Source organism: Apostichopus japonicus, chromosome 8 (genome assembly GCF_037975245.1).
Source record: "Apostichopus japonicus isolate 1M-3 chromosome 8, ASM3797524v1, whole genome shotgun sequence".
Classification (NCBI taxonomy): Eukaryota; Metazoa; Echinodermata; class Holothuroidea; order Aspidochirotida; family Stichopodidae; genus Apostichopus; species Apostichopus japonicus.
Window position 1 is genome coordinate 19001064 of NC_092568.1, and position 24611 is coordinate 19025674.

Consider the following 24611-nt stretch of genomic DNA (forward strand, 5'->3'; position numbering starts at 1 on the left):
TTGTTACTCATCAAAACTTTTCAAAAAGTTACTGAGTATTAAATGTGGTAGACAGATCTATTAATTGGAGTTGCCATTATCATGGAGAACCATGCAACATCGATGTACATGCCAACTGAAAAGGCTAAACATGAACATCCATCACTTGTCACAAAGAGAAGTGTGAAGTTTACCAAAAAAGAGGATCATCCCACAGTCACAATAAATGGATTGAAGGAAGGAATAGACCAGCCAGATTGTCCACCAGTTAATGACCATGTAAGTACTGTAACACAGTTTTTTGGGGGGGGGTTTTGGGAGGGGGGTGGGGTGGGGTTTGTGTGCATGGGGGGGAGTATCACTGTAAACAAACTTAAAATGATAGGTCTTCTGCACCAGACACTTCATTCTGTAGTGATTTAGGTAAATTTGCATCGTTTTTAGTAAACCAGATCTACCTACAAAGGTATTACTAAGATCAAAACATGATTTTCTTTAACTTTGACACATTGTTTATAAGTGAATGTAAAGGACAAATTCTTATTTATAGCTTTATGATTTGATCCTTTTATGATAAAATTACTTTGGAAAAGTATGCCAACCTCACTGTCTTGTTGTCCCTTCCCATCCCATCCCTCCCTTCTGCCCACATTTTGGAAGCTTTCTCACATCAGATGTCATTCTTCCCCCACCCCTCCCCCCGAAAAATATGCCATTCCATTTTCATCTGAACATGTTCCACCCATTGAGAACAGTTCTCAAAGGCATACAGTGGTGTGTAAGTAAAGACAATAGTTTGCTACAATACTTGGTTAATTGTTAAAAGTCAACAGAAGTCTTACAGTGTTAATTAACCTTAACAAAATAATTACAAACATCGGGTAATATATTTAGTAGCTTTTAATGCTGGTATATAGACTGACAGGTTTGGTTGGTCAAGCACAAGCACAAAAATCTATGTTAACATTTATAAAACTGTGGTTTCTAGTAGCAACGAAGAAGATGATTAAACTTTGCCCTCATTGAATTCAACTCCTATCTTACCTGTAATCTTGATTACTGTACTTTGTACAGTCTGCTGATAGGTGAAAACTTTAACCTCCATGCAATACACTCTGCATGTATGCAACAGGGTATACACTTTGTAATCACAATGTTGAGGTTTTGATGCAAAGTTTATACTAACTGAAAACTGAATATGTTGGAACATGCATGTAATAAAGTTTTAGAAAAAAACTCCACACAGAAAAAATACAAAACTTGATATGATTTTATCCAAGCATTTACAAGGTATTCAAACTTAATTGTCATGTTTAAGTAATGTATGGTACTGTAGGTTTGCTCAAAGTACAATGTCACAGTGCACATGTATCTGAGTTTCACATGTATTCAATTGACACTATTTCCACAAATTTCAAGATAGTAATTAATCTGAGCTGTTTTGATGTAACCCAAGTTTTAATTTACTCTTTTTTTTCACTGTGAACTACCTTTAATGTGGTTCTAATCACTATCAAGTCTCTAGCCTAATCAGCATGTTACCCAGCCCTCACTGCAGTATAGTAGCATTACAAAATTATTAAGCCAGAAAATATGTACTCATTTTTAATGATACATATTTTGTTCTGATTGAATGACAGGGTCTCCTTTATAACTTTCAACATAAGCATGTAACAGTAAATTAGTCTTATAGGTACTGTACAGAAAATCATTTGATCCCTATAGTAAACACCTTAAAGTTATCTCTATGCTATCCTACACATTTCTATCTCCTATTTTTTTTTTATCTTGTATCTCTTCTGCAATTAGATTAGCATGTAGGATGTAGGGGGGAAAAGGATACACATTTGCCCCCCCCTCCCCAAAGAAGATCTTGGCTACACATGCTACTGCATCCACCATTGTAGTGATGACCAGGGGCCTAAAAAACACAACTTTTACAAAAATAAATAAGTTCTAGTGCTAATTTTCAACTTAAATGGAATTTTTTTTTATAAAATGTCAGAATAAAACTTTGCCCAATTTAAGTAACATAGTGTGGTCAATCCAAAGAAGAAAGGAAAAAACTTTGCAATGTTTTCAATTGTAGCTATTTGAAGCTCCATTTGATACCATATTCTATTCTGAACATATTAGCTAAAACCTATAATAAAAGACACCATGGTGTCCTTTAATAGAGAAAATTATTTCATTCCTGGTGTTGATAGTGGTTCAAGTTCAGTTCTGTTGAACTCCATTATCGGTATATCAACTTGGTCAAATTGACAAATAGACAAATTTGACCAAAATTGACCAGGTAATGTACTGCATATTTTGAGCATCATAAGGACTTCCCAGACATGATAGTATTTTGAATTTTGAAATTCAACCAGCACCTTTTTTTTTATTTATTTGGAATGATGAATTCCTATATATTCTCTCTTTATTTTCGCAAGATGATAATACAAAAAATACATAGAAGATAGTATGAAAGCATCAGAATGTTTAAGTATACATACAGTCATCACAAGAACAATCGTATTTACAGATCCTTATAATTAGAACATTCCTAGAGTTGTTTAGAAATTACTGTATGTTAAAAAGTTTTGGTCTAGTTAGCTAATGGTCTCTATTACGTACTATCATGATTTATTCACCACTATACTGTGTTTCAGTGGTGAAGCAAGAGTTGCCGTTAGAGTTATAAGAACAATTTGTTTATCAGTGTAAACTGCAGATAAGCTGTTCAAAGATCAGGGGCTACCAAACTTTGTTGACTTTTGTAACTGATGTAGTGGCAACCACTACCAGTGATGCAACTACTTTGTTCCCCTAATAACAGCTTACTTATATGCAACACAATTAAGACACTATTGTTTTATGTACAGTAATTAGATGCAATTGAATCAAAGTTCAATATACATGCATAATGATGGCTTTGTTTTGGTATGATTGATATGACTAGATTTGATGTCAAAGAGTAACTGTTAGGTTGAATAAATAACAACCAATATCTAGTTCTGAGAAAATTTTAATATTATTGCCATTCCCTTTCTCTTGCCAAGCCAAACAAGACATCCCCAGTATCTTGTGTTTTGCACAATATTCAACTGATCAATTGAAAGCAAACACAGTCTACTACTGTTAGTGATTTAATTGAGTGTTCTTCTACCTACATTATTTGATCTGTACCCGTTTTGTTGAGGTACTTGTTTACAAGAGTTGTCAACCAGTTTACAGGCAGTATTATATAAAGAGCAGTTACAGTTGAAAGTCTGAGCTGCATTTGCAATTGTCATTTTGTGAAGTCAAAGTGTCATATCTAGATTATGAGGCACAAAAACAAAACAAGAAAGTTCAATCTTTAACTTAAACATTTTAATGCATCAATGAACCACATGTGTTGAAAACAAACATTCAGTTCATGGTTTCTAGGAAGCTTCCCAAGTTTGGAACTACTGTAGCTGCTATAATTAGCCACATCTAAATTCAATTTTTCAATGCACAATTTAAACCGTAGCTACAACAGATAAGAGGTTTATATATGATTTTTACAAACATCAAGATGTGACATATTCCATGATTGCAAATTGTAAGATCTGTGCAAATTTAAGAAGTGGTAATTAAGTGTGCAAACGAGCTCTAGTTAGATAGTGTTCATGTTGGCCTTTTGTCTGACTAGGTAGGTTGGAAGCTGTTTCTATTTCCCATATGTGTTAAATAACATATAAATCATACATAAATAATACATATAAGAGTAAAATCAATGACATTTTATACAGCAGCACTTGCAATATTACAGGTGAATCAAACCAATTACATTGTAGTACAGGTGCAGCTGCATTTGTTCCAAGATGTTTGGCATAATTTATCTGTCGAAATATTTTCTTTTCTGTTCAAATTTCAGGATCTACACAAAGCCACAACTTTTGTAAAAGATGCCAAAGCAGGTCGAAATTTTAAATTCAAACTGGATAAGGTATCTCTGGACTTTTATGACACCTACAACAGATGGTACTTTGTGTACCTCCTCTATTTTTTCCTGTTTGTTATCATGGCTCTGGCTCTTTTTGAAGATCCAGCAATCACCAATCTTGAATTACCAATATGGGTAAGTATTATTGCAGGACATGTTAGATATATCTCTGCTTAATTCCTTGTTATTCTGCATTCAACTGTCAACATGCATTCAAGTTTTCATTGTTAATTATAACATCAATTTGTCCATAATTTACTAATATTACAGCAACCTGCACTAACAAGTGACAAAATTGATATCATCATCAGCTTAGCCTTAAAGAAGCATTCCATAGATCAAACATATTTTAGGGGAAATATCTTGAAAACTAGTATAGCTATAGAAACACTAAAAAGCACCCAAATATTCCCCTCTGTTTTTAGGGGACTATTAAATTTTACAATCTGAAGTTGTCCTTTAAGATTGATATTTGTCATTTAATAATTTGATCATTTTCAAACATTTGGTCAATTCCATGAGTTCCCTGAAGTCTTTGTCTTGTTGTAATCTACATTTATTTACACTCTAATAATTGGACATTAATAAAAAGAATAATAAAATGTAAGTTTAGCATATATTGTAATCTCATTGTAAGAGAGGGAAAATCAGTTTGTGACAGTCAAGGAAGAACCAGGCTAATGGATATACCTCTCATGTTTTGACAGTATGTAATGCTATCAATATATATATATATATATATATATATATATATAAACCACATACTGTATGCTGCTTTTGTTGCACTTTCAACTCATATTTTAATTGGAATCTATTCAACTTGCATACATATCCATGATCCTTATATTTCAGTAAAGTTGAACATGATCAAATCCACATCACATCCAAATGATATCATCCATGCTGCATCTTATCTTCTATTGGCTACCTGTATATGACTTTTTCATGGTTAGTATAAAATTGCTACAGTATGCATATGAGAGAACTCCATTAAGAGATGTAAGAGAGATCTTTAACATCCTCTAACTTGGTACTTTTGTAAAAAAAAAAAATTAAAAACATGGGATAAGGATGCTGGTATGAGAGGCAAAATTAAATTGTAATTGTGAGTTAGTTTCTTTGCTGTTAAATTAACATTTATGTGTGGCACCTCAAGAAAAGTTATATCTATTAATTTGTTAAAAAAACGAGAAAGATCAACAGTGTAGCTTTCACAATATTTACTTTGCAAATTGGTGGAAAGTTATTAATAGCTACAAATTCAGTAGTGAATTGAAACCAGCAGGTTTGAGGTTAAATTTAGTCACTGGATCAATGCTTCAGATAAAACAGGTCTGTATTGTTTGAATACCAGCGCTATTAATATTGTATTGCTTAATCATATACAAACACTTGAAAGTCAATTTTTAAAAACACATTGGTTTTCCTATTTTTTTTTTTTTTTAGAGTTTGGAATTTTGAAATCAAGATATTCATCTGTAGATAGGAGCTAATGTGACAAATGTCAACAGAATCTCTCATCACTGACAGTAATTTGTTTTCAAAATAAAATAAAACAAAATAAAACAAAAACTGTTAGCAACTTTCTTATCCACTAAAGAGCCTGTGTAGAAGAATGTGTAAAAGTTAGTGGGCCTGACATTTTGATCCTAGCAGGATCATCTTCATCGGTTGAATGTCACAAATTTGTTTTATCTACAGACGACAATGACCATAGAATTTGTCTGCCTCTGCTATTTCCTGTTTCGACTTGCACATAGCAAGAGATGTATGTCAGGGATCTTCTGGATGGGTGACATAAAGAACTGGATTGTTCTTTCCGTGAGCGTGGTAAGCAGAACTCTTTTCCAAGAATAATTCATAATTTTGAACATGTTAATGATATATTAGTTAAAAGCTGAAGACAACGATTTTGTTGTAGTTGAAAATACTCGCATTGAAATAAATGATTTACTTCATGGTGTGCATGGGATCTTTAGCCCAACAACTTTACCTGGAATTTTGAAATCTACATTTTGAAGATCCTGGTGGGTTTGAATTATTTGAGAAATGGTTTCTTGCTCATTAGAATCCATCATGATGACAGAAAGCATGCAGTATTCATGAACTACTATAAGGTCAAGACCTGACTCTGCACTAGGTTTTGAAATAACATTTGGCAAAAGAGGGATTCTACTTTCAAATCACTGTTCTCAATTATTTGATGTTTTATTATAGTTTTTCTGATCTTGAAGTAAAAACACATAGTCACCCAGGTTTATATACGGTACACAAATACATTGGCACAGATGGCTCTTGCATCTGTGGTAATCTGTCAGAGTGTGTTTCTTCTTTTCATCTTGTCACAGAAAAAACAACAACAATCTTTAACTGTTCTCAGAGATTTAGATTTAATTACATGCCATGGTACAAATGGCTCCTGTATTTATTTTGGCAAACTGTAGGTGTTCACTTCCATGGTATCAGATAAAAATATTGAAAGTGTATTAAAACATGTGTGAAATTCACATTGTACTGCTCCAATTAAGGCTCCGTGCTCACAACCATGTTGATATGTTAGTTATGTGCATGTGTTCTGATCATTAAACAAAAAACAAATAGTATTTAGATAAATTCATCAAGCAAAGTGATTCTGTTTTTTTTTTACAGATCACCTTGATTGACATGGTTGTATATGTCATATTGATCAACAAGGGAAAACCCTGGATAAGAATTGTAAGAATTCTTAGACCTCTCTTCATGATGAACTTCAAAGAGACAAAAGATGTAAGCAAGAAATTTGACTTCAAGTAATATCACTAACAAGTATTCGCATTCAAGGAATTTGATCATTTCAATATACTGTATATATATTTATATTTGGAGGCTGGAAGTTTTTTCACTGTTCTTGATTTTCCAACTCACTATAATTTCAATTATTTATATATACATAAAGCCTTTGTCGTTTACCTCCATTTCATTAACAAAAGTCCGTTCAAAGTATCTCTTTGGAGATCCGGCTTTAAGATTCACAAATGATTTCGAGTTGGTTAGCATCATGTTTGATCTCTAGAGTAAGACAAATATGTCACCAAAACAGAACTAGTATTGTTCGATACAGGTGACAAACGCCTACAGTGGAATTAAGACCTTCCTCTGGACATACAATCAGCGTCCATAGCCTAGTGGTTAGGGTGTCCGCATATAAAGCGGTAGGCCTGGGCTCGAATCCCGGTGTAGACTGGAAGTTTTATCACTGTTCTTGATTTTCCAACTCACTATGATTTCAATTATATAGATATATATATATATCAGTATATATGCAATAGCATATCAGGCCTACGGTACGTGTGTAATGTCCTAACCGTATAGTATACATACATATTAGACACTTATATAGTGCTGCTACATCAAGATTGTAGCGCTTTGACAACTTAGTATCATCAAAGTTTAAATAAGGACGAGAAATGTGATAATTCAATAAGATTTCAGACATTTCCATGTCCTTTGAAAGTAAAAATGCTGTTAATTTCTTCAGCTTCGTCAAGCCTTCCGTAATATCAGAAGATCCCTCCTCGGCATCTTGAGTGTCTTGGTCCTGCTCTTTTTGGTCATCGGTTTGTTCGCCTTACTGGCCAGAGAAATTTTTGAAGATGAGTGAGTAATTTTTTACTTGATGAGCTTATGAAAAAAAACTTTCCTCTGACTTAAAAAACTTTGAGTGCATCTGATTGGGTATTTGTGAAAAATTTATCACATGTTCTTTTGGAAGTGAGAATGACATGAAACTTTTTACCACAAGAATCTTTGAGAGAAGGGGGTCTGATTAATTCTAGAGCCATTTCAAGCAATATCTGTTTGCTGATCATATTAAATAAATATCACCAATATTCCTCAAAACTGTAGATCTTTGTCTCACAATTAATTAACATTTTTAGTGCTTCAGATGTGACACTATATCTCCAAGTTATTGGAACTTTAAGGGAAACTAAAAATTTCAAGTTTAAATTTTTTTGATACATATGTGAGATGGAGACTTAGTTATTGGGTCAACTGGTTCCAGTTTTAAAATGGGTAATTCCTGAATTGTATAAGAATATTAAATTCATGGTAGAGGTTTGTCTGGATATCCATACTTCAGTTTATATGTGAACATTTCGTTAGTTTTATCAAAGACAGCTTTGGGGAACTGTAAAACATACCAGAAAGATTTTATCAGCACAATTGCTTCTATAGGCCTAAATACATCTCCAGTTATCATTTTTTTTTAAATTGGTAAGCTTGCTCCTGAAAAGGATGTAATAAATCTGCAAAATGAGTGAAAATTTCTTTTCAAAGGACTAAGGAAGGGACCATGGTGTGGATTAAAAGGTATTGTTGATGTATGACAATGTCACTTGGGCTAATTCAATGCATTTTTTTATCTTCCTTTATTGCATTTATATTTCATCAAGCTCAGCTGTGAAACAGAAATGCCTACTATTTGGAATATTTCTTTTTCCGTGTTTATATATAGTGTCCTTTTGAAACCAGATGCATCCAATTATATGTCAGATTATTTTGAGAACTTTTGGGATCTCTACGTACTTGTGACAACAGCGAATAGTCCTGACATCATGTGAGTTAACATCAATCAATTGTTTTGTAAAGATCTCAGTTATATATATATATTGCTTTACATATATGTGATGATCATAGCAAGTTGCTCCCCAGCATTAACAACTGGCACATGGTTATCACTGAGTAATTAAATTGGAAATCATGAGGGAATCTTTCAACCAGATTAGAGTTTGAACCACTGATCTTAGGGATAAAACTCATCCTGATTTTTATCCCTCCCCAGTGATATATTTTATTCAGTCTTTCATACTTATCAAATGGTGTTATGGTTGTCATCATGCTAGAAATCAGGTTTGATGGCTTATAGTCATGCACTGTCAATATAATCAACTCTTAGTAGGTAAGTAATTAAGAGTAGGCTAGGTAGTATGTATGTGTGTTAACTGATGAAAGGCGATTGTGGATTCATATTAATGGGGTATGTACTGTGTATGTTCTCTGTGGTATAGCTAAAGCCATATTTATATCATATTAAACCAGGTTTGGTAATCTTTATACATTACAATGACAAATTGATAAGTACATATCAGTGAAAGTCTATTACATGGCGACAACTTAATGTATTATACTGTACCAAATAGTGTATGTGTGTTATCACTGAGAACCAAATTGAATTTTGTTGAAGAAATCCTAGCTATTACTAACATAAGACTTTTGTTTTAATAGGAAAGTGTTCTGGTTTCTCCGGTATAACTTGGACTCTCCTTTGAGATTGATTGAGTAGTAAATTTGCTTTGCGACAAGACTAATATCAGGCTAGAATCTTGAAAGAAACTGATAAAACTGTATTTTTTTTGTCCTCATAGGATGCCAGCTTATGATGCCAGTCCATGGTACATGTTATTCTACATCATATATGTGATACTGTGTATCTACATCTTCATGAGCATATTCTTGGCTGTGATATATAAAGACTACAGGAAACATTTGAAGGTATATACCAATCAGTCGCTCTAGATAATATTCAATCTGTATTGATTCTTTTCATATATTTCAAAGATTTTGTGTTGTAACTTATTAATATGCAGCTCATTAACAAAAGTACACAGATATGCACTTACCATGACAATTAAAGTAAATTTCCTTCTAAACTTGTCAGTTTTGTAAATTTGTACAAGTTTATTAATAGTTGTACAGTAAATGTCAGAGTAAGGCTTTTGTATAATAGTTGTTGTCTGTGATATTCCCTTCTGTGCTACAGTTTTCTGGGAAGATTAACAGCATGCTATCATTTCTATTTGTTTTACAATCCAGCATCTAGTATGTTACAAACTTTTATAATAATTTCACTTTATCTTGCCTGGTGGATTTTTGTAATGATTTGTCATGTCATTTCTTCTTGATCTGACAAATTACCATAAATATTCTAACACAAAATCTTATTGAAAGATCCATAATACAGAAATGGGAAGTAAACATTTCAAATATATCTCAGTTCTAGGATTCTAACCGAAATGTTTATAACAAGCAAAAGGCATTTTTGAATTCACTGCATGAAAGCAGCACAAACTCCGTACAAAGTAGAGTTATCTGATGATACTGATTTAACATTAACAGATTGTCCAGCAATACTACTTTAATTCCCAACTATTTCCTACTCTTCTAGTCTCCATACTATTTTACCACTGTTTTTTTTTTTTTTTTTTTAATAAACGTTCGTACATTTTCCTTCTTCATACCTTTAGGTTTAACTTTTTAACATATGATTTCAGAATGCAGTGAATTGCTGTCAAGTGTACTAATCCCCTTGTGGGATTATTTAAGTTAGCAATTATGGGAAATTTTATCCAGCACGAGCATGAACAATGTTGCTACATGTCCGTTAGATTCCTGTAAGTGTAGTACTTGTGCATAAGACAGTGCTGCAGGTGGTCTAATGTTCAAACCGTTTGACCATATGTCGTATTTTAATTTATTCCAGAACGAAGTACAGAAGAGCGTGTTTGTGAAGCGCCGCAACTTGGTATATGCATGGGACCTCTTGAAAGTATGGAGAGGTGGTGCTTTTGTGATGCCGTGGCAACGGTGGCACGCCCTGATGAAAAGTGTTGAGCCTTCGAAAAGTATTCTTCAACTAAAGCTCATTTGGAAGGTTCTGGATAAAGATGAGGATAATAACATAGGTACTAGCTGAATAACTCAAACTTTAAATTTTCATAAAATACTGAAAAATATTGTTTGTATATACAAAGACAGAGCTCTACATGTGTGTACTTGTGCTATTCATTTTTCTCCTTTTTTTATTTTTTTAATAATACCAGATAAGTTGATTCCATTGATGTTGTTGTTGTTGTTATTGTTATTGTTATTATTTTTTTGGGGGGGAGGGTCAATTACATGGGGACATTGGTTCAATTAAAAATAATCTTCAAAATATATGTATTCTGGTAGAGGATCATTGTGGATATTTCTTCACTTGCATGTCATGTTCTCTTTAATTTGTTCACAACATTTGACAGACAAGAGAGCATTTATGAAGACAGCAGATATCCTCAATGTGAAAATTATTGAAAAATCAAGATATGTACCAATTTGGGAGAAGCATTTTCCTAGAGTTTACAACTCAGCAGCTAGCCAGATTATCGTCAAAGGAATAAAACACAAGTAAGTTTTATTATTACTGAAAAGAGTATATGGCATTTATGAAAAATTATTTATGCAGTAAGACACATACTTTCATTTCACAGACTTCTCAGACTTTGTTGGAGAGATATTGTTGATGCCATCTCTAAAGAAACTGTAAATTTGTTCTCTATCTTGATGAACAAACAGGACAGTGTAAGATTAGCTCTTGTAGTTACCAAATAGGTTGACCTCATAAATGTACATGAAAAATTTACAATGGGTAGCTGAACAATCTAAATCAGTAAAAAGATTAATTTTGTGTTTGCCTAAAAACACTACCCAAGACTAAAATGTAAATAATTTTAAAAGAAAAATGTTGATATTATCTTGAATATGTTTCTAATATGTGTCATAATTTAATGTAGTTTGTTTGTAAGATGTCAAGGAAATGTGCCATAACTATATTTAAAGACTCAAAATAGGATATGAATGTATCTGAAGTCACAAGCATTGACTCAAAAGTTAACATGTACTAGCTAAAAAAATAATAAACTTGTTCAAAACATCTATTTCTCTGGAGTTCTGAATTTCAAATAATTCCAATATGTCTCATTGAATGGAAATGTTTTCTCACATTGGCACAGTAAAATGCTCCCCCCCCCCCCTTTGGGCTGAAAGGGTGCACATGAGGGACCATTATTAACTTGGAGGGATTATATTAATGCCACATATGGTTGATTACATTCAACCAGAATTGTCTTTACTAAAGTTAGTAACAACTGTAATGATACAATATTATGTGCTTGCTGTTAACTAACATTTAATGAATATCTCATCGTTCTCCCCAGGTTTTTTGGGTGGTTCTTTGACCTTCTGATCATCCTCAATGCCGGGTTGATCGCATTCCGCATCTCATCAATTGAGTGGTTCTTTCTGACCATTTTCAGTCTGGAAATTGTCTTCAAATTGTATGCTTTGGGGTTTTACCGGTATTTTACAAATCCCTGGGATGTGTAAGTATACCTGAAAAACATTGTGCAGTAAATTTAGAGTGGTTTATATGAGGCTTTTAGATTTAAATTATACAGATATCTACCACAGTGTAAAATTGAAAGTGATACTCTGGGCAACAAAATCCTACATGCATTGTTTCCAGATCAGATGAAATGTAGCTGTTTGCCAGAAAGATTCATGAATTGAATTCAAACTACATATCCTCTTGCTGAGAAACTGACCGATCCACATTACCATTTTTGACCAAAAAAAGAAAATCCATATTTATCCACTTTTAAAAAAAATTTACCACTTAAAACCTATGATATAGAACCTTACATGCAAGTGGCATGTGGAAAGGAAATCTGAGGAATGCCATTTAAAAAATGTAAATTAAGTGTAACATATCCTTTTTAATGTTAAAACTTCTTGGTCTGACCATTTACCATTTACATCAGAACATTTTATTCTGTAAAGTAGAAAAACAATTTACCAAATGGTCAAAGAAACAAGTTTGTACTGCTACATACTTTTTTTTTCAATTTGTTTTAATTAAAGTTAGAGATAGCGAGAGATATTTTTTTTTTTTATATTCAAGTCTTTGAGTATACACTTTACAGTTCAACAATTCCTGTAGTGTCCGATTCAAACAGTTTTTTACTTTATGAATTATTGTATTATATATGATGATGGTTTATTGATTGTAACTCTTTCTGAATGCTGGCTTTATATAGTTACAGATGATTTCTGCACAACTATATCCTTTACTTTTGCATATGATTTATTACAGGTTTGATTTTACTGTCATCGTCCTTGCTGTTATTCTCTCCATCGCAGCCAAGGCAGCTAAAGATAGCAGTAAGATTCTTGTTATTTTCATTTCTGAATTTTTCTAAGTTTTCTACAATATTCTACGTCAACTCTTTTGTTGCTTGGCAGGATCTTTCTCGGAACCCAATTTAGCTTTACACTTTCAAAATATTCTTTTTGAAACTTCTGTATTTGTTTCAGACACGCTTGAACAGAGATCATTAGACATCATTCTTGTTCTGAGGGTGTTGAGACTGGTTAGGATATTTAATAACTTTGAAAAGTAAGTAACTCATTTAAAGAAAGTTTGTCATAAGTATAAAAAATTGTTTGGTGTAGAATAAGTGCCTTTTACTAAGATTTATGGAAGCTATCAACGATTCATATTTGATTCCTGTTAATGTGTTTTCTGACTGTTTTATTTTCTTTTAGGGAGGGGGGAGGGGTTGAGAGAATTATTTTGAGGGCCAGGTCATTTATATCATGTGTATCTGCATAAGATAACATAGGAATTAACATTGAATTCAGGTAACACACAATATCTATAGTTCCTGAATTCTTGAAGATATGAAAGAATTTTACTTCATTTGTGAAGGGAGCAGAACCAATGCATATGTAACTAACACCACAAAAACATATTTTTGTTTGAAAAAAAAAAACCCACCAGGTTCCAGGTGATCATGAAAACTCTCCGTAATATTGGCCCTTCCATATTCTCCTTTGGAGGTGTTATATTGGTAAGTTTACAAATAATAGCTAATTAGTGGCATTCTCTGATCACTCATTAGTTTACCAGTTTATGCTGTTTGAAGTTCAGATGCATGAGAGACAGTTTCACATTTATTGCACATCAGAAGCAGAAGACTGGACTAATTCTGATATAACTAGCATTTTCGTTTTGTGGTTGTGTGTGTGTGGGTACCCATATCCTAGATCATGCATGTCTTTGTGTGTGCTTCGGGGAGGGGGAGGGGGTGGGGGGGTTTGGAGAGGTCATACAAACCTTCAGTGGCATTTATCCAGCTTATATGCTATGGTCAAGGTGTGTCTTATCAGCTTCTGAACATGAACTGTCAAGGAAAAATATGAAATATTTGTTGAGATTTACTGGCAATTTAGAACCCTGTGACTTAATACTTTGATTCAAGCGGAATTTTATATGATTAAATATGATTGGTATGCAAGACTCATATCATGGATAATGTACAAGTTTATAGGTAACCTAAAAGGAAGTGTGCAAGGACATGTAAACATGATGCGGTTTCAGCCTAAATGGAACCCACAAATATGATCACTTAATTTATTTTGATATCCGACTTTCTCCATCTATTAAGAGTGACAAACCGGCCCCGGCCTTCATTCACATCCCCTTTACCAGGTTTGAAGACCTTTGGTGATCGTAGCTACCAACTCGTAGCACCTTGCTGGTGGAACTTACTTCCAGTACAATTAAGATCATTGGACTCTCAGCTCGAACATTTTTTAGCAAGGGCGTAGGAACCGGGGGGGGGCTGGGGGGGCGCCAGCCCCCATTGAAAAATATGGGGGGCCGAAGTATCATTCCGCCCCCTCGCTTCCCAAGTCAGAAAACCCCTTTTTCATTTCCAAATGTGAAAAAAATCTCATTTGGAGCACCAAATTGCATCTAAGGCCAGGTGAAAATGCAAAATTATTTACAAAATGGAGTGGGTGTTGAAGTGTGTTATATTGCACCAAATTGCATCTGAGGCCACCTGGAAATGCAAAAAAATTCCAACCCCCACTCAAAAGTACCTTCCTACGCCACTGTTTTTTAGCATGCCATTTTAGCACTTTGCCAAACTATTCTATTTTCTAAGTATTATTAATTGGTCAATTTAACTTGGCAGCTGTAAAGTGCATTGAGCAAACCAGTCCTGGTTGGATTCTGTGCTATATAAGATTATTATTGTTGATAATAAACTATTATTTCCTTCAACAGGTCATCTACTATGTATATGCGATAATCGGAATGGAGTTGTTTGCAGGAAAGATCACATATTATGGCTACCCTTCTGAAGAAACAACAGAAACCTTTAACAAATCTTTGTTGTACTGCGGCAACCAAAAACTTAATGGAACCGAGTTTTATCGAGACCATTACTGCAATAATAACTTCAACAATGTGGCCAAGGCATACATTACCTTGTTTGAGCTGACCATAGTGAATCAATGGCATGATATCCTTTGTCTGATCAAGTGTTTCTTTCATGTTCATCCTTTTCCTGGACAATGTCTATAGGTACATAATGATCATACTTGTAGTGCAACAGCATAAGTAGTACATCTTCCCTCGTAAGGGTACAAGCACAAGTTATAATTGGAAGCATGAGTCTTTAATCCATGCTATTAGTATATAAACTAGCTTTTCAAAATTTCATGTGTACAAGTGACAGTACAAGCCATGCAGGCGAGTTCATGCAGGTTATATGCTAGGATACATTCAGGGATATGGACTCACTACAAGTGACAGTACAAAGCCATGCAGGCGAGTTCATGCAGACTATATACTGTATGCTAGGATACATTCAGGTATATGGACTCACTACAAGTGACAGTACAAAGCCATGCAGGCGAGTTCATGCAGACTATATACTGTTTGCTAGGATACATTCAGGTATATGGACTCACTACAAGTGACAGTACAAATCCATGCAGGAGAGTTCATGCAGACTATATACTGTATGCTAGGATACCTTCAGGTATGACAGTACAAAGCCATGCAGGCGAGTTCATGCAGATTATATGCTAGGATACATTCAGGTATATCAGCTCACTACAAGTGACAGTACAAAGCCATGCAGGCGAGTTCATACAGGCTATATCTGCTAGGATATACATTCAGGTCTATGAACTCACTACACAGCTGATTACGATTATGTGAATGATAGTTATATATATGAGTTTATTAGTTCATGGAATACTATTTCACACATTTAGCTGAGATGGCTCACACACTTAAACTAAAGGATTCATTATCTGCATATTAAGAGTCTAAATTATCTTGAACATATTTGCCCAAAGTCACCATTATTGTCTGGATGGCTGTGGGATATATTAGTGTTGTAACAACCCCCCCCCCCCCCACCCAACCTGACCTGTGTATAAACCCATATATTGTTCTTTTATGTAATGCATAATTAATTAACCATTAACATTTTATACCACTCATTTAAGCATCTTTTATTTACATACTGTCTCAAATATATATCTTGCTATGTGAAGGATTTCAACTAGCACACTTGCTGAGATATGTACAACAACAAGCCTAATTTCTTTAACTCTGTCTCACTGATCACCAGTGGATTTGTTGCAGTTACTAGTAAAGCAGCAAGGTTATACTTTCTCTGCTTCCACATTACCTTGGTCATCATTATTATCAAGTAGGTATACCCATCGTATGTCCATCTTGGACACCATATTCCTTATATTTGAAGAGATTTCTAATGAGGGATCTAATAAAATTCATAGAGCTGCAGTTTAATGGTCAAATAGCAATTTTTTATACTGGATGACAACAGTTTTCATGTTTATAATTATGTTTCAACTTGTTTCCTTATCACACTCCTTCAGATCCTTCTTACAAACCTATTGTGTTCATTATATGGACTATTTTTAATCAAATCTCTCTCAACTTGCAAAAGTAGTTAATTCACAAATTAAATTGCATTTATTAAAATAACTAGTGAGATAAATATAGATATTTATATTGAAAGAAAAGAGTTCTGTATGGCTTTTTAATTAAGTTATAATTAAAATGACTTTTCTATTCAAGGAAAATAAAAGGTAGTTAACATTTCACTGTATAGATGCAAGATCAAATTCCTTATACATGCACCTTAATATTATTGGGTTCTGTTTATTCAGAATTGCATTGTGGATGCTTTAGCTTCATAATTATGCTGCTAATAGCCACAATGGGTAACAATACAGTACTTCCAATAAATGTAAAACAAGAAACTGTCAGGAAGTAAAAATTCCTGACAGTTTTCACAAATGAAAGGTTTCATGAATTGAAGAACAGATCTTACGGCAGTGTAAAAATTCCTGACAGTTCAATAAATGTAAAACAAGGAGCACCATGTTAGTTTTCACAAATGAAAGGTTTCATGAATTGAAGAACAGATCTTACGGCAGTGTAAAAATTCCTGACAGTTTATGAATTATTGACTTTTGTGCAGTTTTTCTCTCTATTTCGAATTTTATTTTGACTTTTCTTCTCCAGCATCTTCATTGCATTCATTTTGGAAGTCTTTATGGTTGAATATTCATTATCAAAAAGCAGTTTTGAATCAGAAATTGAGAAAAAGATTGAAGAACTTGGTCTTAGAGCCAAATTGTAAGTAAACAGAATATTTATTTTTTTAATTTTAAGAAGAATTCAAAATTATGGATGTTTAATATAGATTTTTGTTTTTAAGACTCTCAACTATTTATGTGAAGATGCTTGCTGTGTTTCCATTGTGACAGCTTTTAATGCACAACCTGTTGCACTCATCTGACATTGTGTGTAGGCTGCATCCTTGCTATGTCATAGTAAGAAATTCTTTAAAGATTTCAATATTGTTTGATTGGTTCTTTACTCATTATAAAATAAGTGTTAAAAAAAATACACTTTATCAATCGTGCATGAGTACAACTAGTCTGCCTCTGGCAAGTACTTAATTTAATTGTTAAAAGTAAATAATAAAACAGGAAAAGTTGGCAGTTTAATTATTGTAATATAGTAAGCAAGTAATTTGTATTATTTTCTTGAAAATAATTTGTGTTTGTTTAAATATTTCTGATAATTGAATTTAATAACATATATAACAAATCTTTTTTTGCAATGCAACCCAACCTGTTGCTAGACAGTTTTGTTAATGTTGGATCTTCCAAGTTTTTTCTTAGTTTTTTGACAAAATGCTGATACTATCATCAATCAAAGGAAGAAAGGAAATGCTCATGATTTTTCACATAGATGTTAACAATTTCCAGTCAAAATAATTGTTGGTTCATCTAAACGTAGATGCCTCTCATCAAGGCAAATTCACAACATATAGTCTGATACTATTACTGATATTGCAACATTTTGTCTCAAAAGGTTTTTATGTAATCATATCAAACTTATGGAATGAAAATACTTGTTTTATTAAAAATTGAAAATTAAGCCAATCTTATCCTTGATCAGATTTAAAATATTACGTTAGATTGAAAAATTATAACCCTTTGATATTTAATGTAGCAGTTTGACAGCAACTTGTAATGCATTTTGCAACAAAAACGACAAAACTGGTTTTGATGGATCGGTTTTGTAGCAATTGCACATGGGTGGAACCACATATACCCCTAGAAAATATTCACTAACAGACAGAATGTTGAGAAAAATCCAAGTGCATAGAATATAAATATATGACATATATGCACTGTACAACCTAAGCAGTTAAAAATTCTTCAATGTTGTTTCAAAAGTTGCAAAATATTGCACCTTTCTTAGTATTTATTCACCCTCCATTTTACCAAAGTTTCTCAAATGAGAAGCACATTCCTCAGACTCCCTTAGACCCTTCCTCCACCCCAACCCCCCCATCCATTAGCCTCTCCCCCATTTTAATAATTGTGCTTGCACCCCTGCTGTCTGATGTAGCCATAGGAGGCGGGGGCGGGGGGGGGTTGCAGCCCCTCAATCAAATATTTTTGTGAAAATTTGGGCAATATGCTGAGAATTTTTCTGGCACCTACTGAAAGAAAAATAAATTGCAATGTGTTTTTCAATGATGAAACTTATTATCATCGTTATTATTGTAACGACTTCCCCAAAAATGGTAATAACATGTCAACTGATTGTATGGAATTGGCATGCGATGTAATAACCGTTCATGCCTATATGATATGTACATTAAGATGTTGAATGCGCGAAAAATTTTGGTTATATTTTTCGGGCAAGTCGTTACAGCCCCCCCCCCCCCCCCCAATTCAAATTGGGCTCCTATGCCTATGGATGTAGCAATGATATCAGTCAATTACTTTTACAAGCAGTTAATGTGTATGACTTAGATATAATGCCTGAAGGTTGTTTGATTCATCTGAGAAGTAATAACTATAAAATCCCAATGAGGACAGCAGATTTGCACATCATAATCTGTGAACATTTGATTCATGCTACTAACAGCCTATGGAAGGGACTTTCAAGTTTCAATTTGATACATGTGATTCATAACCCACTAACAAAAACAAGTTTACTAAAATTTGCAGATGTTTCAGGTAATTTGAATCTACCTAGCTAGAGTAACTCATCATTATCATGTTTGTATAGTGTGTATATTGACAGTTCATCACATCTATTGTACATTTACATATATATATTCAGATATAAATTTAGACAACTATTTCTATTGTCATATTGTCCAGTCATTGCTCCCTTACCATTCAACATATTAATAAATAGAGACAATCAGCAAAATATTATAATGGGTCATTTTTATTCCCTTTCTTTTTGAGGATGTCTTTCACCCTGGGTAGTAATAATCGGCTTGAGAGGAATGTATTGTCCATTACACCATTTGTCTGTCCGTTGTTGCTTATTAAATACTTTTAGGGAAAAGTGACCCCTGGTTTTGTGGGCATTTTATGCTACAAGGGGCCTATTTGAGTGTATCCAGGGGCCAATAGACCAAATGTGTCATTAATAACTTTTGATGTAAAGAATTATTTTGCAGCAACAAGCAATATGTTGCATGTATGATTCATTTTTCCTCTACAAAAAAAACTTGTGTCTAAGAGGAGTTGCTTGACTGGGCAATACTATGCTGCATTAAAAATAACTCCTGGCATAGTTTTTCTGTGACCTGTGGTGGCTGTTTGGCAGGTTATGGGGACCCTTTTGCATGCACCCAGACTCATGTTCACCCATCATTATGATTATCAATTACTTTTTAGAACTTTGCACATATATGAGCTAATCCAGACATCACTTTAAGTAATGAAACTCAACTGTTCAGAGGGTCATTTCTCAAAAAAAAAATTTTTATTGTTCAACAGCATTTATCAAAATTATTTAATATTGTACCTAATTTAACTAATCTTTCAAATATAGAATCCCAGTCTATATTAATTACAACACACAGCATCTGTCACACAGCATCTGGTAGATTCCTCCCTTTACTGATTCAGTGATACACTCCCTATTTCTACATGCAAAAACCGAAGCAGCATGCTTACATTGCATCCATTGCTACCATTTACACCATATGTGGTTTGGAGTCTTTGTGATAGTTATTTTCATATTTCCATTCCAAAGTTTATGAACAGACAAAATGTTATAAGCTGTGCTCTACGCAAGACCATATAGAAGGCTGAATGCTCATTCTTTACCCAATTAAGTGACATAATAGAAAGCCACTTACTTTGTGCCATAATAGAAAGCCACTTACTTTGTGCCATAATTAACCCTCACATCAGAAATACTTCTACACTTGTGGTATTTTTTCTCCACAAATGAAAGAAAAACATTTTTGTGGTAATGTTTGTGAATTGTATGGGCACACCTATTTAGGAATTATATGTTATTGACTCCAAGCCACATTCCACATCCAATGAGGTGTTGTCCTCATTTTGTGAGCACATGCTTCCACTGGCAATTTGAAAAAGATATATATTTATATAGATATATGTATATATAAATATAAATATAATAGGGGAAAAAGCCCTGTATTGATCACTTGCAAAGTCTGTATATGTTTTTTTTAATATTATGATAATTATGATATATGTGATCTGATGGCTCTCATGTAGTCAAAGTTCATTGTTCCAAGGCAGTGATTGGTATTTAATCTTTTGTAGTATATGACCTGTTATTTGCCAATGATAGAAATGTTTGAATTGGTCTTACCCAGTAGTTCTTACATTGTTTATAAAACAGTCAATGAATCATGCAATGTTATAGATTAAATCAAGCTTGTTAAAAATTACAAAAAGCATGAATAAAATATCACCAAGCAAAAGAAAAATCAAAAGGAAAAAACTTTCACTGATAAAAAGTAGCTTAACTTTCATGGTTGTGCTTCATGTAATAAACTGTGCAAGAAATGTGCTGCATACTAATCCAATATTGAGCACACTTCATATAATTTCAATCTAATCCTTTTCTTTTCTTGTCACTTTTTCTAATCTTTAACCTCAGTATCACCACACAGCACTAAAACTGGTTATTGTCAACTATAATCACACTAACATTAGAAAATTTACTTCCTTGATTTTAAATTTTGTTTTGCAACTCTAATATCTATAGCTCATCATAATTTGTTCTTTCATTGCTATGATATAAAGTTTATATATAGCAACTTAGGTTGGCAAGTCACAAAGACAGCATTATGTTTAACAAGTCTGATGATAATGGATGGAAAATGGGAATTTTTGAAAAGTAATTATATTCATCCAAGTCTTGGCCTGAAACCCATAAAATATGTACCAGTTAGTGTACAAACTTTCTTTTTTGATAATACAATGCATTTTCTTGGTACCCTTTTAGTTGTAATAATCATCAGTGTGGAAACAGTTTTGTACCTTCTATCCCCAACCCCCCCCCCCCTCCCGTTGATCTAGATATCATCGTAGTTACCCTACTCAGAAGAAGTCTTGGTATCTTCATTGCTAGCTGAAGCATACCAAAATTAAACAAAATTTAATCAGATATATTTTATAAGGAATACTCACGACTAACAATTTTTCAATGAAGAGTTGTTGTTTGGAACAAGCTGTTGAAAATAAGAACATATGTGGTCTGTCTTATATTTGAAACATCTAAAAGCTGTGTGCTTTACAGCAGCAGAAGTAACAGGTGAGGTATAGGATATACCATCACCTTTGTAACTTATACATAGATACCATGACAAACTCAAGTGTTATAAGTTATTATCATGAAATCACTGCTTTTGGAGACATTGAACTGATGCTACATGAGAGCCATTGGGTCCTGAGGTTGTTTGGTGTTTTGTTTTTTAACTCCACAGTGAAAATAACAATTTCACGGATAGAACAAATCTCACCCCTCATATGGAAGTTGAAGATGGTCCAGCAGGGCTAAGCAATGAAGATTTGGATCTTGCAAAATTTCAACTCGGAAAAAGTATGTATAATAATCTATCTTCGTATGTGTTCTACTCACTGGCAAAAACGGAATGTTTTAGATAGTGCTTCAGAATAATCAGTAAAATAAAGGGAGGCTCGTAAAATTAAACTGAAAAATGTGGTAAGGGGTCTACATCATCATCCTGGTCTTCCACCAAAGTGCCAGGAAGTCTTAATACTTCTTTCCTCCTAGTCATTGCTGCATGGCTTGATAATTTCTTTGCCGCTACTTGCAGTATTCATTAAAGTTTAGTTGATTAGTTAGGATCATCATCTCAAAACAGAAGAAACTGATCTGACGCTTACTTACAAAATAAATTATGCAAATTAAGTGGTTGCTTTCACCAGACATTTTCTGCCTAGAAAAGTGTTGATACGTTTCCTCATGAATATATATTCGTTGTTATTTTTCCCACTATTTGTGTTTTTCATCGTCAGGTTCCAATTCGGTGCAATCGATCCTACAAAACATGTTCGAGGGCGAGTTGGACGAGGAAGACATAGGCCCAACTGACATAGAGGACCTGGACTTGCTGGACCCAGACCAGACAGATTCTGCTCCCTTCCCTTTTACCTTAGACAATGTGGTTTAAAGCGTCAATTAGCATGGATGTAATGCTAAAAAATTATCAGTACGAGATTGACCTAATACACATGTTAAATTAACTGAAAAATCATTAAACTATGTTGTCTTATATTTATAGCTGAAAATTTTATTTTGTATAAATTTTTCAGAGTGTTTGTTTGGTTTCCCTTTTGAAGCAGAAAATACCTGCTCAGCATATCGAAACAAAAGTCTAAGCCAATTATTTACAAAGGATATATATGTATAGAAATTAAAGCAAGCATGGGCATTAACATTAAATAACATGTAAGTACTACCTTATTTATTACAATCCAAAATGTTATTTCTGAATGAATCCTGTGTATGGGGAAAATATTTACTAGCGAGTGTAAAGTATTCGATTTATGCAATTTTAAGTAATTCTGAACCAAACATGCAATTTTCAATGCAATATGGTAGAATTGTCAATGGTGTCACTCACAGCAGTTTTTTGTATATAACAATTTAATATTCACCAGTATATTCCATGCTTTAAATTTTGTCCTGTTTGTATGAATCAAATAAAACTTGAGGCCACGTGTTGCAAAGATTCGCTATGCCTCTTGGTTTACAGAGCTTCTTTTCTAAATTACACATCTCTCACACTTTATCAGATTTAATTGATTGCAGAAAAGATTAGAGGGATTCAGATGCTTTTAGGGGACATTAAAGGGGTGTGGGAAGGGGACCATACAGTGTGTTAGAATCTTGGAGGGTGTTATAGGATGACTTTGAGCAGTTGCAGTCTTGATATGCTATAGGCCAGGGTTGTCCAACCTACGGCCCGCGGGCCACAGTCCGGCCCGCCGCAGGGTTGCGTCCGGCCCGCCAGAGATGCTCTACGGTGCGAAATTTTAGTGAGCAGATTTATTGATAACAATTTGAAGCTATATAATCAATCATTCGAACCTTCTGGGTCCAAAAAACTGCATACAGGTCAGTTTGTGTGACACTCTCTCAGCGGAGGAGGGGGAGGGGCGGCTGAACTTTATTCATCTGTTTTATCAGGAAGGAAAATAAATCAGTGCGCTCCGCGCGCAGTGCTCACATTTTGTTGCCTTGGGCTTCGGGCCAAAAAATCGAAAAATCGAGCGTAGGGTTCATGCGGCCCCCTCCTTCATCATAATCATTCCATGTGGCCCTCCTCTGCAAAAGGTTGGACAACCCTGCTATAGGCCAAGAAAAAAATATTTAGTGCAACTAATGTTTCTACAGTTATTGTTTTTCAAAGTAAGTTATTCACCTTTAAATTATGTTAAATCTCTGGAAAGCTCCTTCAAGGCGTAATTGCGGAAGATGATATTAACTCCTCAGAGCAGCACTAACTGTTAATGTTACATATTCTATACATAACTCAACTAAAACATGTTCTTTTCACTTCATATAAACAACAGAGCATCGTCACATGACAGCTAACACCATTTTTACTTTTAAACAAATTGATACTTCAATGGTTTTAATCTATTTAGAAGCAATAAACTTTCTTATTCTGCTCAAAAACCAGGTTTCCATAATATTACATGTCAATTTTTTCTTTCAAATTGATCATGTTAGGCAGAAAGTCAGATCAATGGATCAACATTTTTTTCATGTAAATGTCAAATATGTTAAGCATAGAACACAAATTTAAAATATATTTTGATTCAATAGAGCTGTTTGAAAGTATACATCTAGTAACAGCAACACACTTTCCTTTGAACTTAGATGTTATGTAACAAAAATAAATTAATTAACAACATATTTTTTATATTTTTGTTTTATTCATTTCATGAAAAGCTTGTATTACAAAATTTCTTGAATAGATAAAAAAAATCCTCATCTCTTACTGAAAGATCTACCTTTCTTGTTGCTGTAACTGTTTATAAAATATCTATTTAAAGAAAATTGCAGGCTGTTGAATAATTGGATGTTAAGTGAAATAGTATCGATGAATTAATGATACAAACTATTAAAAGCAAGAGAAAGAGAAAAAAAAGCCAA

General features: G+C 33.7%; 1 protein-coding gene across 2 annotated transcripts; it reads left to right on the top strand.

Moving 5' to 3' along the window:
* On the top strand, nucleotides 1–24606 carry LOC139970907 (two pore calcium channel protein 1-like). 2 transcript variants are annotated; one of them, XM_071976974.1, is made up of 18 exons: nucleotides 1–258; nucleotides 3866–4069; nucleotides 5636–5764; nucleotides 6584–6700; nucleotides 7452–7570; nucleotides 8430–8531; nucleotides 9340–9466; nucleotides 10455–10656; nucleotides 10993–11137; nucleotides 11947–12111; nucleotides 12882–12949; nucleotides 13103–13184; nucleotides 13569–13638; nucleotides 14862–15099; nucleotides 16212–16302; nucleotides 17145–17258; nucleotides 21910–22025; nucleotides 22466–24606. In XM_071976974.1, exons 1-18 carry the CDS (start codon nucleotides 82–84, stop codon nucleotides 22618–22620), a joined length of 2421 nt encoding a protein of 806 aa, XP_071833075.1. In that variant the 5' UTR covers nucleotides 1–81; the 3' UTR covers nucleotides 22621–24606. The 2 variants fall into 2 exon arrangements, with proteins under 2 accessions (XP_071833075.1, XP_071833076.1); XM_071976975.1 differs by having other exon boundaries at nucleotides 21934–22025.
* The last annotated feature ends 5 nt before the right edge of the window (nucleotides 24607–24611 follow it).